Genomic DNA, 14,508 nt, shown 5'->3' with positions numbered 1-14,508 from the left:
TCTCCTCTCACCAGGACATTTCTACTGTGGATGACATACTCCCCCAGACTCTGCGAAGCTGGGTTATGTGCTTTTTTGGCATAATTAGCACTCTGGTGATGATCTGCATGCCCACTCCAATCTTCGCTGTCATCATCATTCCTCTTGGCATTATTTATGTGTCTGTTCAGGTAAGTCTGGATATGGTTAGGTCTCCCTTCCTCTCTGAGACTCTTCTTTTGTGTTTACTGTTGGTCGCTCTTCTCCAACATCCTTGCTATGCCCAGGAAAGCACAGGGACTATCCAAAGCTCAGTTGTCAGTATCAGTTGGTGTGTGGGTCACAGCATCTGTCACCCTATACTGCACTCCAGAGAGCGTGAGTAGAAGACATGTTTGGATTCAAGACCATTTTGAGGGGTAGGAATATAGCTCAGTGGCAGAGCACTTGCCTAGCACTGAGAGGGAGGAGGGAAGGAGAAAGTGAGGGAGAGGGGACAGGTTCAGGAGAGGGGAGAGGGAGGGAAGGGAGAGAGAGAGAGGGAGAGGGAGAGGGAGAGGGAGGAAGAGAGGGAGGGAGAGAGAGAGGGAGAGGGAGGAAGAGAGGGAGAGGGAGAGAGAGAGGGAGAGGGAGAGGGAGAGGGAGAGGGAGGGGGAGGGGGAGAGAGAGAGGGAGAGGGAGAGGGAGGGGGAGGGGGAGAGAGAGAGGGAGAGGGAGAGGGAGGGGGAGAGAGAAAGGGAGAGGGAGGGGGAGGGGGAGAGAGAGAGGGAGAGGGAGGGGGAGAGAGAGAGGGGGAGAGGGAGAGGGAGGGGGAGAGAGAGAGAGAGAGAGGGAGAGGGAGAGGGAGGGGGAGAGAGAGAGGGGGAGAGGGAGAGGGAGGGGGAGAGAGAGAGATTACTCTGTAAGTTTTCACAGTTCCATAAGGTCCCCTGTCTTAGGGTTGTATTGCTGTGATAAACACCATGACCAAAACAACTTGGGGAGGAAAGAGTTTATTTCAGCTTACAATTCTCAGGTCACATCCATCACACTGAGGGAAGTCAGGACAGGAAATAAAACAAATGGGGCAGGAACCTGGAGGAGGAAACTGAAGCAGCCCTCCTGGCTTCTCCTCCTGGCTTTTCCTGTGGCTTGCTCAGCTGCTTTCTTAGACCATCCAGGACCACCTGCCTAGGAGTGGTGCCAGCCACAGTAGGCAGGGCCCTTCTGCATCAATCCTAAATCAGGAAAATGCCCTACTGACTTGCCCACAGGATAATCTCATGGAGACATTTTCACAATTAAGATTCCTTCTTCCCAGATATGTTCGGGTTTGTGTCAAGTTGACAAAAAACAACCAGCACCCCACATGAAAAAACAACCAAAACACCCCCACACGAAAAACCAAACAACCACCACACCTGCACAAGGGTTAGGTCATTTCCAGAGGATGCATGGGGCTGCTGCTGCTGCTTTTGTCTTTGAAAAGGATAACTACCTGGGGATGTCCCTATGCAGGGGTTGGATCTCTTCACTTTAGGGCATTTCTAGTTTCACTGACAAGTCTGTGAGTGTTTTAAGTTTAAACTCAACAGTCTTCCCAGAAGATTGGAATAAGTAGAAGGCTCCTCATGCCCACAATAAAAATTAATGAGAAAAAGGAAGCTATAAAGAGAATGCTTTCCTGCAAATTGCCTTTATTCTTTAAAATAAATTCATTTTATTTGGGGTGTGTGTGTGTGTGTGTGTGTGTGTGTGTGTGTGTGTGTGTGTGTGTAAGGATGATAAACGGTGCTGGTGGTGGCGCTGGTTACTGACAGAAAAGTCACGAGCCATGGTCACGACTACCTAGTTACAGAGAGCTTTATTGGGAGGAAGGGGGGAAGAGGAGAGAGGAGAGCCAGGCTGGGAGAGAGAGAAAGATGGTGGGGTGGGGGAAGAGGGGAACAGAGCAGAAAAAGCAGAGGGAGCGTGGGGTCTGCCTCTGGCTTTTAAGGTGTAGATTGTGTGACCATGCCGCGCATACGTAGTCATCAGCAGTGCCCACTGATGACGTAAGACGCAAGACCCCCAAACTGCGCATGTGCAGTCATGTAGCTGGAGTGAGGGCAGAATTCTAAGAGTGTGTCCAAGTGCACAGGCACACGTGTGGAAGTCAGATGGCAGCTTTGAGGAGTCAGTTTTCTTCTTCCTTTTATGTGAATTCTGGGAATCAAACTCTGGTTGTCAAGTTTACATGAGAAGAGCCTTTCCCTGCTGAGCCTCTCACCAGCCCCCAGTTGCCTTTGTGATAACCCTAGAGGAACTCTACAGTATGGTTGTATGTCCTTGTACCTGTGGTAAGAGAGTACCTCTTGTGCCTGGGTAGAGTTCTGCAGGTACACTTCCATGTCTACAGCAGCCTTTTACCTCTTCATAACAAGTCAACAAGTAAGGCAGGGTTATGCGAAGAAACTCGGAGACATAGTATTTTGCACTCTGATTCTCAAATGCTCTGTTTTTCCTTACACTTCAGCAAGCTCTTGCAGCTTCCATTAGCACCATGAGCCTGTTCACCATGCCTGTCATCGTGATTTGCCTACATTCTCTTACAACCAGTCCAGTTCTTACACCCTCAACATTCTGCATACCTTCGGGACTGTCTTTACCAGCACACCATGGAGGCACAGTTTTGGTCACTCCAGTGGTCAATCTCCATTTTAATTCAAACTTCAGCATTCCCTTCTATTTTTTAAGAATTTTATTTATCTTAATTTATGTGGATGCATGTTTTGCCTGAATTGTATGCGTGTACACCAGCTGTATGTCTGGTGCCCACAGAACTGGAGTTACAGATGGTTGTGAACCACCATGTGGGTGCTAGGAACCGAACCCAGGACCTCTGCAAAAAACGACAAGTTTTCTTAACTACTGAGCCATCTCTTCCCTACATTATATACTCATTGGGTCCCAGCATCTTTTACAAAATCATCTTGGCAACTCTTTCTCTAGCCAGTACAGAAACTTCCATATGGATAACATATGATGGTCTAAGGAGAGAGATGGGCCTGAGTGCAAAGTTCCTCCTGAAGGTTAGAAACTCAAATGTCTCTCTCTGTTCCCCACCACTACAGTCTTCTTACTGTTCTCTTCCTTGTACCTCATCATTCTGCTAGCCAGACACAGTATTTCAGGCCTCTTTCCTGTTTGGATGTGAGCCATAGACATCAAGTGACAAATGTTGGGTCATGGCCAGAAAAAAAAGTACAGTGTATGCTTTATGGCTGTGTGACTAGCTGACTCTTGGTTTTTGTGTTCAGATGTTTTATGTGGCTACTTCCCGCCAGCTGAGACGGCTGGATTCTGTCACCAGATCCCCAATCTATTCTCACTTCAGTGAGACTGTGTCAGGCTTGCCTGTTATCCGTGCCTTTGAGCACCAGCAGCGATTTCTAACAAACAGTGAGGGGCGGATTGATACCAACCAGAAATGTGTCTTTTCCTGGATTACCTCCAACAGGTGAGGCCTCCCTTAAGTATTTACTCAAAGGTATGTTTCAGGGTTCTGCATGTTTGACATTTGGCATGGGAGGGCAGGCATAGACAGTGGTATAAAATTCATTCTGACCACACACACACACACACACACACACACACACACACACACACGCGCCTGTCATGCTGTGTAAGTAGAAAGAAGAAAGTATGAACTTTGGAGTTGGAGACAGGTTCTCCATCCCAAGTTTCCATTGACCAAGCTTGGCCTCTGTAAGAAAAATATCAATGTTTTTATTTTTCAATGGTTAGAATACAATGTGTCTTACAGTTATGGTGAAAGTTATGTGACATTTGTGAATATTTGGAAACTCAAGTAGCATACACATGCTAGGTAAATTGAACAATATCTGTTTTGTTTCCTGAGACTTGAGATGAGATTCTCCATAGGCATGGGATTCTTTTTAGGGTGACAGAAGAAGCAGAGGTTGAAGTGAGGAGAGTTAGGAATTTTTAAGTAAAAACATAGATGACAAGAAATGAAAAGATCACCTGAGTAGTGTAGGTGGAGCTTTCCCATACTGGGAGCCACTTCCAAATTACCACACAGAGGCTTATATTAATAGTAAATGCTTGGCTGATAGCTCAGGCTTATTACTAGCTAACTCTTACACTTAAATTAACCCATATTTCTATTTATGCTTTGCCATGTGGCTTGTGGCTTGTTACCTCATTTTTTATACATCCTGCTTGCTCAGCGGCTAGCTGGCATCTTTCAGGACTCCCCTGACTCCACCCCTCTTTTCCCCATCATTCTCATTTTGGCTCTCCTACCTAACTTTATCCTGTTCATATTGACCAGTCAGCTTGTTTATTAAACCAACCACAGTGGCATATCTTCACATAGTGTAAAGGAATATTCCACAGCAGAGTAGACTAGGAATCAGTAGACCATGGCAAGCGTTAGGTATATCATTAAAAGAGAAAGATTTGGGGGAGCGGAAATTCTTTGGTGGCTTTCAGAATACCTTGAGATGTTAAAGGCAGGCTAGTAGTGATCAGTAATTTGGAACACTGGTTTGAATTCTTAGAGACTTTCCAAGAAGGAAAGGCTTATGAATAAAACCATTTGGGTTCTTATTGTAATATCTGCTAGAATTATTGATACAAATTTAATTAAATATATTTTATTTGAGAAAGTTAACTTTTTTCTAAAGATTTATTTATTTATTATGTATAGTGTTCTGCCTGTATGTATGCCTGCACACCAGAAGAGGGCACCTGATCTCATTATGGATGGTTGTGAGCCATGTGGGTGCTGGGAATTGAACTCACAATTCAATTCTGGAAGAGCAGCCAGTGCTCTTAACTGCTGAGTCGTCTCTCCAGCCTAGAAAGTTTACTTTTATGAATGATGTTAAACTATGTATTCCTTGTTTCCCCACACAGCCCAGTTCATCTCCCTGTAGCCGATTCACACCTAACTGGTTTCTACTCCCAGTTTTTCTCCACTGCAAGGCAATATTATGACAGTGCAGTGGTGCCAGGGTCCTGGCGAGGCCAGCCTGGTCTATACAGCAAGCTCCAGGCCAGCCAAAGGCTGCATAGTGAGACCCTGTCTCAAAGAAATGTAAACACTTAACTCATATGTGGTCCTTGTATCAAAATCTCCTCCAAAATGCCTAAGAATGTTTTAGATTAATTTGTATGTTATATTTTCAGCACTTACCCTATATAATTTTTATAACTTGGGACTTTGGGGAATATTGCATTGTAGGATTCCTTTAGTTTAGAAAACTCTTCTAGACCCTTTAAAATGCCACTCATTTCCCTCAAAAAAATCAATTTAATGAGTTATTAAGAATTTAAGTATTTCCAAATCAAATTGAGGTAGCTCCTAAGAGCACAGTGTACCAGCTCAAGCCCTGTAAGAATGTTTCACAGGCTCCCAAGTCCCTTGTTCAGATGAGGGGGTGGAGACTAATGACGCCTGTCTTTCTCGTCCTGTTGCCCTGCAGGTGGCTTGCAGTTCGTCTGGAGCTGGTTGGAAACTTGATTGTTTTCTGTTCAGCCTTGCTTCTGGTTATTTATAAAAATTCCTTAACTGGGGACACTGTGGGCTTCGTTCTGTCCAACGCCCTCAACGTGAGTCTGAAGACTTGGCTAAGTCACTTAATCTTTTGTTGTTTGTTTTGTTTTAAGACGGGGTTTCTCTATGTAGCCCTGGCTGGCCTCGAACTCGCTCTGTAGACCTGGCTGGCCTCGAACTGAGAGATCCTCCTGCCTCTGCCTCTGAGTGCTGGACTAACAGTGTGAGCCACCACCGCCCAGCAAGTCAATTCATTTTAAACTGAGTCTGAAGTGTACTGAGGAGCCCATGTCCGATCCAAGAGGACTAGGAAGACTGAGTGCAAACCCTGGCCCCATCTTTGCACACAAATACAACCCTTATCTCATTTAAGTAGGCACCAGTGCCATCTGGCAAAACGGGCATCACTCTTACTGTTCTTATGACTTAAAAAGACAATTTGTATATGTTTCTACTTAATGGTTTCTTATATTTGCCTTCTTCATTGGTTCTAGTCAACAGAGGTTGTACATCTCTTCTCCAGGGAGGGGTAATCAGAAAATCCTTTGGACGGACACCTTCTGAGTTTGCTTTTCTTACATTACAGAACAAGTCAAAGAAATTATAATAAGGAATATGACAGAAACATAATGAGTCTCACTGCAGCACCCCAGCGCAACTGGGGGATACATGCTGATGTCATTATTTCCCAGCATCCTAGGCAGTGCTAGCACCACAGCAGCTAGCACCACAGGACATTTGGTCATCTCACTGTGCAGCTTTTCCAACTACTGTTCCAGAGGTTTGCATGGCCATCGTGTGCTTTATATAGTGCTGTCTTCATTAGAATTAATGAGGTTCGCCGGGCGGTGGTGGCGCACGCCTTTAATCCCAGCACTCGGGAGGCAGAGCCAGGCGGATCTCTGTGAGTTCGAGGCCAGCCTGGGCTACCAAGTGAGTCCCAGGAAAGGCGCAAAGCTACACAGAGAAACCCTGTCTCGAAAAACCAAAAAAAAAAAAAAAAAAAAAAAAAAAAAAAAAAAAAAAAAGAATTAATGAGGTTCATGATAGGGCACCCTAAAAGAGTGTTGTTCTCCAGAGCCACTTGGTTCTTTGTGCCGTTTCCCTTTATCTTCCAGGACAGTCAAGGCAGAGTCAGGACACCACTAGAGTGAACTAAAATTCAATAGTCAAATATCGGCAGTTACATGTGGTTCGACCCATACAACGTTGTTACTCTTAGTCACCACAGTCCCATCCTGTATCATGCGCCTTCCTCTCTCTGACTTCCATTCACTCCACAAAACTCCTGTGCAGATGCGCAAACTCCTGATTCCTTTCCTGAAGGAAGCTCTGACCTGAGCAGTCCTTGAACTGTACTGGCCTGCACCGTGACAAATCTTTATTAGTGGTTGGATACATTTGTATGGTAGCTGGGAAACATCCAGAGTTTGTTTGTGTAAAGGAGGATAAGGGTCCATATGGCTATCCCACCTTGATGGCTGAGAGTGAGTGAGATCAGGGAGAGAAGGCAGCTTTTTTGAAAGTCTGTTAATGCCCTGAGTCTTTTCTCAGGGTATCTGCCATTTGTAGAGTGCCACATACAACAATTCCACAAATAGCGTTAGGTTTGCAGGCAGGAGACCTGAGTTCTGGTTCCACTTCGCCAGAGCCAGCCTCTTCAACCTGAGCTTTGCCGTGAACTATTCAAAGTCCATGTTGCCCTTCATGTAAGCACCACACAGTTAAGCATCCAATTGTTACCCATTCATTCAACCAGTGCACTGGTCTTATTTCTTGGCTAAGAAAATAAGAATTAAATAAGAATTATGTTTTTATACTATCAGTCCTGAATCGAAAGTAACCACTCCGTTAACCTTGTGCTACAACTAATTAATTGAGCTGGTTTCTGAGCCTGAGGTTTTTGGTTTTTTTTTTATTGTTTTTGTTTTGTGTGTGTGTGTGTGTGTGTGTGTGTGTGTGTGTGTGTGTGTGTGTGTGTTTGGTATAATTTTCTTTTCTTCTATAGATCACACAAACCCTGAACTGGCTGGTAAGGATGACGTCAGAAGCAGAGACCAACATTGTGGCTGTTGAGCGAATAAATGAATACATTCATGTGGAAAGTGAGGTGAGAATTGGTGAAACTCAGGAGGAGGTCCATGAAATCCTTTTGAGAGGACATCTTCGTTTTTAAAAAACTATCTTGAGTAGGTTAATCATGTTCCTTTTTTTTTTTTTTTAAAGATAATTTACTATGTATACAGTGCTCTGTCTGCATGTAACCCTACAGGCCAGAAGAGGGCATCAGATTACAGATGGTGGTGAGCCACCATGTGGGTGCTGAGAGTTGAACTCAGGACCTCTGGATGAGGAGTCAGTGCCCTTAACCTCTGCACCATCTCTCCAGCCCCATCATGTCTAAGTCTCCCTTGCTCTAACTCAAAGGACTTAATTTCCTCAAACTTAAGACTAGGAGATGGTTTAATAAATGGTGGTGTCATTCTGGAAATCCATAGAGCCACCTTGTAGGATAGCATTTCTTTATTGACTCAAGTTAGAAACCCTCTGGAAGAAAAAAGCCCAGCTCACTCAGTTAAGGGCCTGCTACCCTGCTGTCATGGGAGTGTTGGCTGAGTTACTACCGTGCCCATCATTCCTCATCCTTTTGCCTTGCTAGGCACCCTGGGTGACAGATAAGAGGCCTCCAGCAGACTGGCCCAGCAAAGGTGAGATCCAGTTTAACAACTATCAAGTCCGATATCGGCCTGAGCTGGATCTGGTCCTGAGAGGGATCACTTGCCACATCAAGAGCACCGAGAAGGTGGGTGATAAAGAGTTCTGGAGACAGTTCTGGCTGTGAGGCCTTGTAACCAGAGAATGTCTGGCACGGAAGGAGGACACAAGGTCTCCGTCATTTGGGTGCAGGGAGAGGATTAGGATACTTACTGTAGTCTGGGAACATGTAAGGAATACAGCCAGAGGGCTGGATCCTGCCTCCCTGCTAGCCCACCCTGTGAGGAGATCATGTGTGTGAAGAACTCAAGAAAGAGATGGGAGAGCGTCAGGCTTGGAGGGGGAACTGTTGAGAATCATAGTGTCCCTAGGAAGGAAATGACCTTGTGTTTCTTCTGGGCTGTGAAGTGGGGTACCGTCCTGTAGAGGTCTTGTCCTCCAAGGTTTGGGGTCTGAGGTAGGCAAATCAATCCACCAATCAACCAATCTAGGCAAGCAGGCTGAGGACCAGGTTTCTCACCTGGTGACAAGCTTTTCCTTCTTTCTCCTAAAAAACAAAACAAATCAACCAAGTTCTCCCTTCAGCAGCACATACACTAAACTTGGAGCAGCACAGAGGAGATTAGCATGGCCCCTGAGCAGGGAGGACACAAAAATCTGTGATGTATTCCATGGTTTTGAACTACAGGCTGCTAAGGAACGCTGAGAATGGGAAGAGGTCTTCCCCAGGGAAGAGCACACCAAAGGGTTATCCAGTACCAAATGGTCAGCTCGGAAAATATACACACACGAGTGACATTATACAGACAGAGCAGCTTGTATTTAGGAACATATGTGTGTGTGTGTGTGTGTGTGTGTGTGTGTGTGTGTGTATATATATATATATATATATATATAGATGTATATAGATTCATATGCATATGTATATCTGTATATACATATGCATGTAACAATTAATGAAAAAGGCAATGGATTTGAGAAAGAGCAAGAAATGGTATATGGGAGGGTTTGGAGGGAAGAAAGGAAAGGAGAGATGATGTAATTATATTATATTTCAAAAAATAAAAGAAGTAATAAAAATGTAAATTAGTACATTTTTACTTATGTATGTGATGAGTGTGAGTGCCCATGTCCTATGTAAAGAGTGGAGGATAACTTGTTCCATCATGCGGGTCCAGGGATTGGACTCAGGTCATCTGACTTAGCAGCAAATGCCTTTACCTACTGAGTCACCCCAAAGGTCCCTTTCCCTCTACTTTTTAAACTAAAAAATTTTTTAAAAAGGAATAAATGTGTAATTGCCAAGATTAATTGTAATAACAGCTGAGAGGTCTCGTCCATTTCTACCAGTCACTGTTTTCAGACCACAGCCGCTGAGGAGGGAGCGGGAGAGCCACTGTTTTCTGAAATCTGGGAAAATTTTTCCTCTCAACCAAACTAAAATGTTTGATATAAGTTGTTTTTTTTAATCACCTGTGACTATCACATTGTGACTGTACAGGCTAATTTTTTCCCTCCAAGAGTTGCATGTGAACTAGATGTAAATGAACTCTATTCACAGATCGGTGTGGTGGGCAGGACCGGAGCTGGGAAGTCGTCCCTCACAAACTGCCTCTTCAGAATCTTAGAGTCTGCAGGTGGCCAGATCATCGTGGATGGAGTGGATATTGCTTCTATTGGACTGCACGACCTTAGAGGAAAACTGACCATCATTCCCCAGGTTAGCCCAGAACTTACTCCGGCACACACGGTAGAGAAGCACTGACATGAATTAACAACACAACCCGGCAGTCCCATTAGTCACTTCGCTTGTCATTGTACCTGACAAGAAGCGACTTACAGGAGGAAGGGTGATTTGGGTTTGAGATGGGGCGTGCTCCGTCGTGCTGGGCAGGATGGCAGCGTGAGTGGACCCTGGTACACTGCGTCTGCACTCACCAGGTAGAGATGAGTGCTGGCGCTCCGCTATGCTTTCCCTTTCTCCTCCGTTTAAGACCCCGCCTCGTGGAATACTGCGGCTGGTGTTTAAGGTGTCTTCCCGTCTCAGTTTACCCCGTCTAGATACTCCCTGGCAAACATGCCCGGGGGCCTGTCCCCAGATGGTTCTAGACCCTATCAAGTTGACTCTCAAGACCCACCTTTGCACCGGGATTCCAGACTCGTTCCCCAGATCACTGCTTTTAGAAGAGCTCTGGAATTTGTGCGTAACGTGTGGCTGCTGGGATTGACCAGTAGGTGGCAGCAACGCCACAGCAGTCAAATAGAGCAGATGATTATTTGGCGCTTCCGGAGCCCATCATGGTTTGCTGAGACCTTTGCAATTAGTAGTAGCAATTTTGCTGCTGAAGCTTGAAGCCATTAAGCTTTATATTCCCCATTTGATGTGACTAAAAGATAGAGGAGGGAATTTGCTGCAGCTTTCTGCCAGCAAGCGGAACATTTATTGTATCAGCAAGAAAGACCTCCCTTTGGCTTGCTCTATGGACCCTACCAAAGTAAGGATTGCCTTGGAGGCCTCTCCGCTCTCAGGAGGTGTGGAACCATTGCTCCTGTCTGCACTGTGGCTGAGGGTCTGTGGAGGATTTGTTTGTCTGACGTTGACCAATGTGTGTCATCAGATGCCCCCTTCAGTCACATGCCCTCTTACATAACACTCTCTCTCACTCCATTGAGACAGGGTCTCTTTGGTAACACTCTCTCTCATTCCATTGAGACAGGGTCTTCCATGGAACCTGAATGTTTTGGAGTTTTTGGTTGTTGTCTGTAGCTAGAGTTTTCCTGCCTGGCCCACAGTCAAGACAAATCTCTCTCACCCACCAGTCCCACAGCCGCTCAGACCCAACCAAGTAAACACAGAGACTCTTATATTGTTTAAACTGTTTGGCCTAATGGCTCAGGCTTCTAGCTATCTAGTTCTTACATTTTAAATTAATCCATTTCTATACATCTATACCTTGCCACGTGGCTCGTGGCTTACCGGCATCTTCACATGCTGCTTGTCATGGCGGAGGCTGGCAGTCTCTCTGACCCACCCTTCTACTTCCCAGAGTTCTCCTCTCTGTTAGTCCCTCCTATACTTCCTCCTGCCTGGCTACTGGCCAATCAGTGTTTTATTTACTAACCAATCAGAGCAACACATTTGCCATACAGAACATCCCACAGCAGTTGTCTTTATTTTTATTTTATGTGTTATGAGTATTTTGCCTGCATGTATGTAAGTGTGCTGCTCTCAGAGGCCAGAAGAGGGTGCCAGATCCTCTGGACAGTTAAGGGCAGTTGTAAGCAGCCTTGTGGGCACTGGGAACTGCACACAGGTCCTCTGCAAGGGCAGCAAGTGTTTTAACCACAGAGCCACCTCTCCAGTCTCTGGAGATGAGTATTTTTGGCTAGGACAGTGGTCAGTAACTCCAGATATTCTCTAGTCTCTGCTCCTCTCTCCCTCCAGCACATAGGCTCAGGATGCCACACTCAGCTTTTTTTTTTTTTTAAAGATTTATTTAATGTATATGAGTGCTCTATCAACTTCACGCCAGAAGAGGGCATCAGATCCCATTATAGATGGTTGTGAGCCACCATGTGGTTGCTGGGATTTGAACTCAGGACCTCTGGAAGAGCAAGAGCAGCCAATGCTCTTTTTTTGTTTTTGTTTTTTTCAAGACAGGGTTTCTCTGTGTAGTTTTGGTGCCGGTCCTGGATTCTGCTCTGTAGACCAGGCTGGCCTCGAACTCACAGAGATCTGCCTGGCTCTGCCTATGAGTTCTGGGATTAAAGGCGTGCGCCACCGCTGCCCAGCGCAGTCAATGCTCTTAACTGCTGAGCCATCTCTCCAACCCCCACACTCAACTTTCTATTGGATGCTGGAGATACAAACCCAAGTCCTCATACTTGAGCATGAGACCTCTCTTCAGCCCCCATGTTTCCTTGGTTCGGTACATTCTCTTCTTTGTCCTCTTCAAAATGTAAGATCTTCTCGGACGACTACACCATCTCTTCTTCTGTCTTCCTAGTCTATCTGTAAGCCAAGAGTTTTTGTTTCAGTAAGGGATGTTCTCCTCATCTCCTAAAGAGATACAGTAGCAAATCTGGATGTCTACAGGAAGGTCCCAGAAGGGACCAGAGCAGGAGCAAACCAAGGACTCCTGTTACCTCTGTGCTTAGCTCCCTAGATGCAGATACTCCAGGGCTTCAGGGGGTTTAGAGGAGTTCAGTCATGAACCGGCCTCCTGCCTAGAGTTCTCTCAGAGCACTTCTTCTAGCCACAAAGGATGACTGAGTCCTTTGCTGACATCAGCGCTGACAGCTCCCCATTCTTTGACTTGCAGGACCCCATCCTGTTCTCTGGGAGTCTGAGGATGAATCTAGACCCTTTCAACAAGTACTCAGATGAGGAGATTTGGAAGGCCCTGGAACTGGCTCATCTCAAATCCTTTGTAGAAGGCCTACAACTTGGGTTGTACCATGAAGTGGCAGAGGGTGGTGACAATCTGAGGTAATGTCTTGTAACCTACTTCTTCCACAGGCAGTGAGAGGATGTGAAGGAACTGTTCTTCGTGTTCCTGTATTAGCTATGGTCTGGCATTATGGGATTTACACTGTATAGGTCTAATTCCTAATGTGTAAAACTATGATACAACAGCTGTAAAAGTGCTTAGAAACACTTGCAAGCCTTTGTTATTAAATGTGCCCTTCATGTGGCATTATATCACGTGAGCTTACAAGTGCCATTATTGTGGAGAATCATCAAACGCAGAGTCTCACAGTCTCAGCAGCAGTAGCCAGCTCCCTGGTCCAGCCAGAGTCTGGTCTATCTGTTATGAAGCACAGACTGGATGCAGGGCCATGAAGATCCCCACAGGCTATGGAAGGCATCCCAGTTTGAGAACTTCCAATATAAAAGGTGCGTGGATGAGATTTACCGCTGGAAAAGCCCTTGAGCATTGTGGAAACACCTGGAATTGATACAGTGACTCTGAGTTTATACTTATAACCTTAAAATACATTTTTAATATCCTGACACTTCACTTCTGGTCCATTAATGTGGGTTCTGGCATTCTCCCTATGAGTTTGGGGTTTCCCTTCACATCCTGAATGTCAGCTCTTAGACAAAGCCTGCTGCTCGTGGACAGTTCTTGCTCTGACCCAGGTTCCTCAGGAGTGGAAGTCAGGACACAGACCAGTAGCAGGTAAACACAGGAAGGGAAACTCAGTAACTCAAACAATGGGCTGGATGCTCTGGATGAACCTAGGAGCTTCATATGAACACAGAACCCCAGACCCTATGCCTACTAATCTGAACCTACATTTTAGCAAGATTCCCAGGTGGCTTTGTGTGCATGCTGCAACTTGAGAAGCCTGCTTAGAGCCCCAGTTTCTAACTAGACTGAGGAAGTCACCCAGGGAACTTAAGTCCTGGTGTCCAAACTGTCCCCCAGACCAACTGAACCCAGGACTAAGGTGACTTCACCCACGGGGGCACTTACATGGTTTGGTACTGAATGTCATCCACCTTGCTTTCCCTTGGCAACAGGCACAGGAGCCAGCAAGGCTCAAATTGCTGTTTAGCCTGATGTAAAAGACCATTCAAATATGCCGTCAATACATACATATTAACACCTACTGTGTGCCAGGACGGGGACACAGAGGCAAACAACACAGATACAGCCCTGGCCTCCGAGCACAGGAAACAACGGGGGGGGGGGGGTAGTAAATGGCCATGCTGTCAACATTGCAGAGGGCCAGAGAGACACTGTGGCAGGATGTGACGGTGACGTCCCTTCTCTTGTCTGTGCAGACTGACTTCACTGGCGTTCCTAGTGCTTTGATTCAGACCTGTGTTTCAGATGGGTTTAGGGAACTGAACTGACATAGGTTAGGGGGGAACAAACAGCTTCACTACCTGTGGTGACCGACCTTTGGTAGAGGGCCACAAGAGAGCAGGTGAGGCTGGAGTCATCCCTGTCACTGTAAAGCAGGGCTGACCTAGGCACAAGTCCGCTGCCAGCTAAGTTAGTAATTCTGCACTGTGCCTGAGCTTACATTACAAATACTGGAAGTTCATCTTGGGTGACTTCTCATCTCCTGCAGAAATTTTCTTACAGAGAATTACAGAACATTAGTCTAGCTACCCCCTGTTTAGTACAATCCCTAATGACCACAGCAGGGAAGAGTAATTAGCAGATTCCCAAACTTTTCCTTCACATCATTTCCCAAAGCTCCTTTATGTAAGTAAGAGGTCCAGCTTTCATTATCAGCTTTTACCAAATTAAAGCTAT

The 14,508-nt window shown here is 45.7% G+C and overlaps 1 protein-coding gene and 1 non-coding gene across 2 annotated transcripts in view; both read left to right on the top strand.

The window, feature by feature from the left end:
* Abcc2 (ATP binding cassette subfamily C member 2) overlaps positions 1 to 14,508 on the top strand; it is a 74,937-nt gene that overhangs the window by 57,803 nt on the left and 2,626 nt on the right. The window contains exons 24-30 of the mRNA XM_059253748.1: positions 15 to 170; positions 3,258 to 3,457; positions 5,451 to 5,577; positions 7,530 to 7,631; positions 8,181 to 8,324; positions 9,798 to 9,956; positions 12,559 to 12,725. Of these exons, the coding sequence (XP_059109731.1) occupies positions 15 to 170; positions 3,258 to 3,457; positions 5,451 to 5,577; positions 7,530 to 7,631; positions 8,181 to 8,324; positions 9,798 to 9,956; positions 12,559 to 12,725 (1,055 nt within the window). The remainder of the gene's footprint in view (positions 1 to 14; positions 171 to 3,257; positions 3,458 to 5,450; positions 5,578 to 7,529; positions 7,632 to 8,180; positions 8,325 to 9,797; positions 9,957 to 12,558; positions 12,726 to 14,508) is intronic.
* On the top strand, positions 8,809 to 8,915 carry LOC131902870 (U6 spliceosomal RNA). The gene has a single exon (XR_009377150.1). It is a non-coding gene; the product is annotated as a U6 spliceosomal RNA (small nuclear RNA).

The sequence above is a fragment of the Peromyscus eremicus genome, chromosome 1, assembly GCF_949786415.1.
Source record: "Peromyscus eremicus chromosome 1, PerEre_H2_v1, whole genome shotgun sequence".
NCBI lineage: Eukaryota > Metazoa > Chordata > Mammalia > Rodentia > Cricetidae > Peromyscus > Peromyscus eremicus.
The sequence above is the reverse complement of the archived record's forward strand: the minus strand, read 5'-3'. Positions and strand labels throughout refer to the sequence as shown.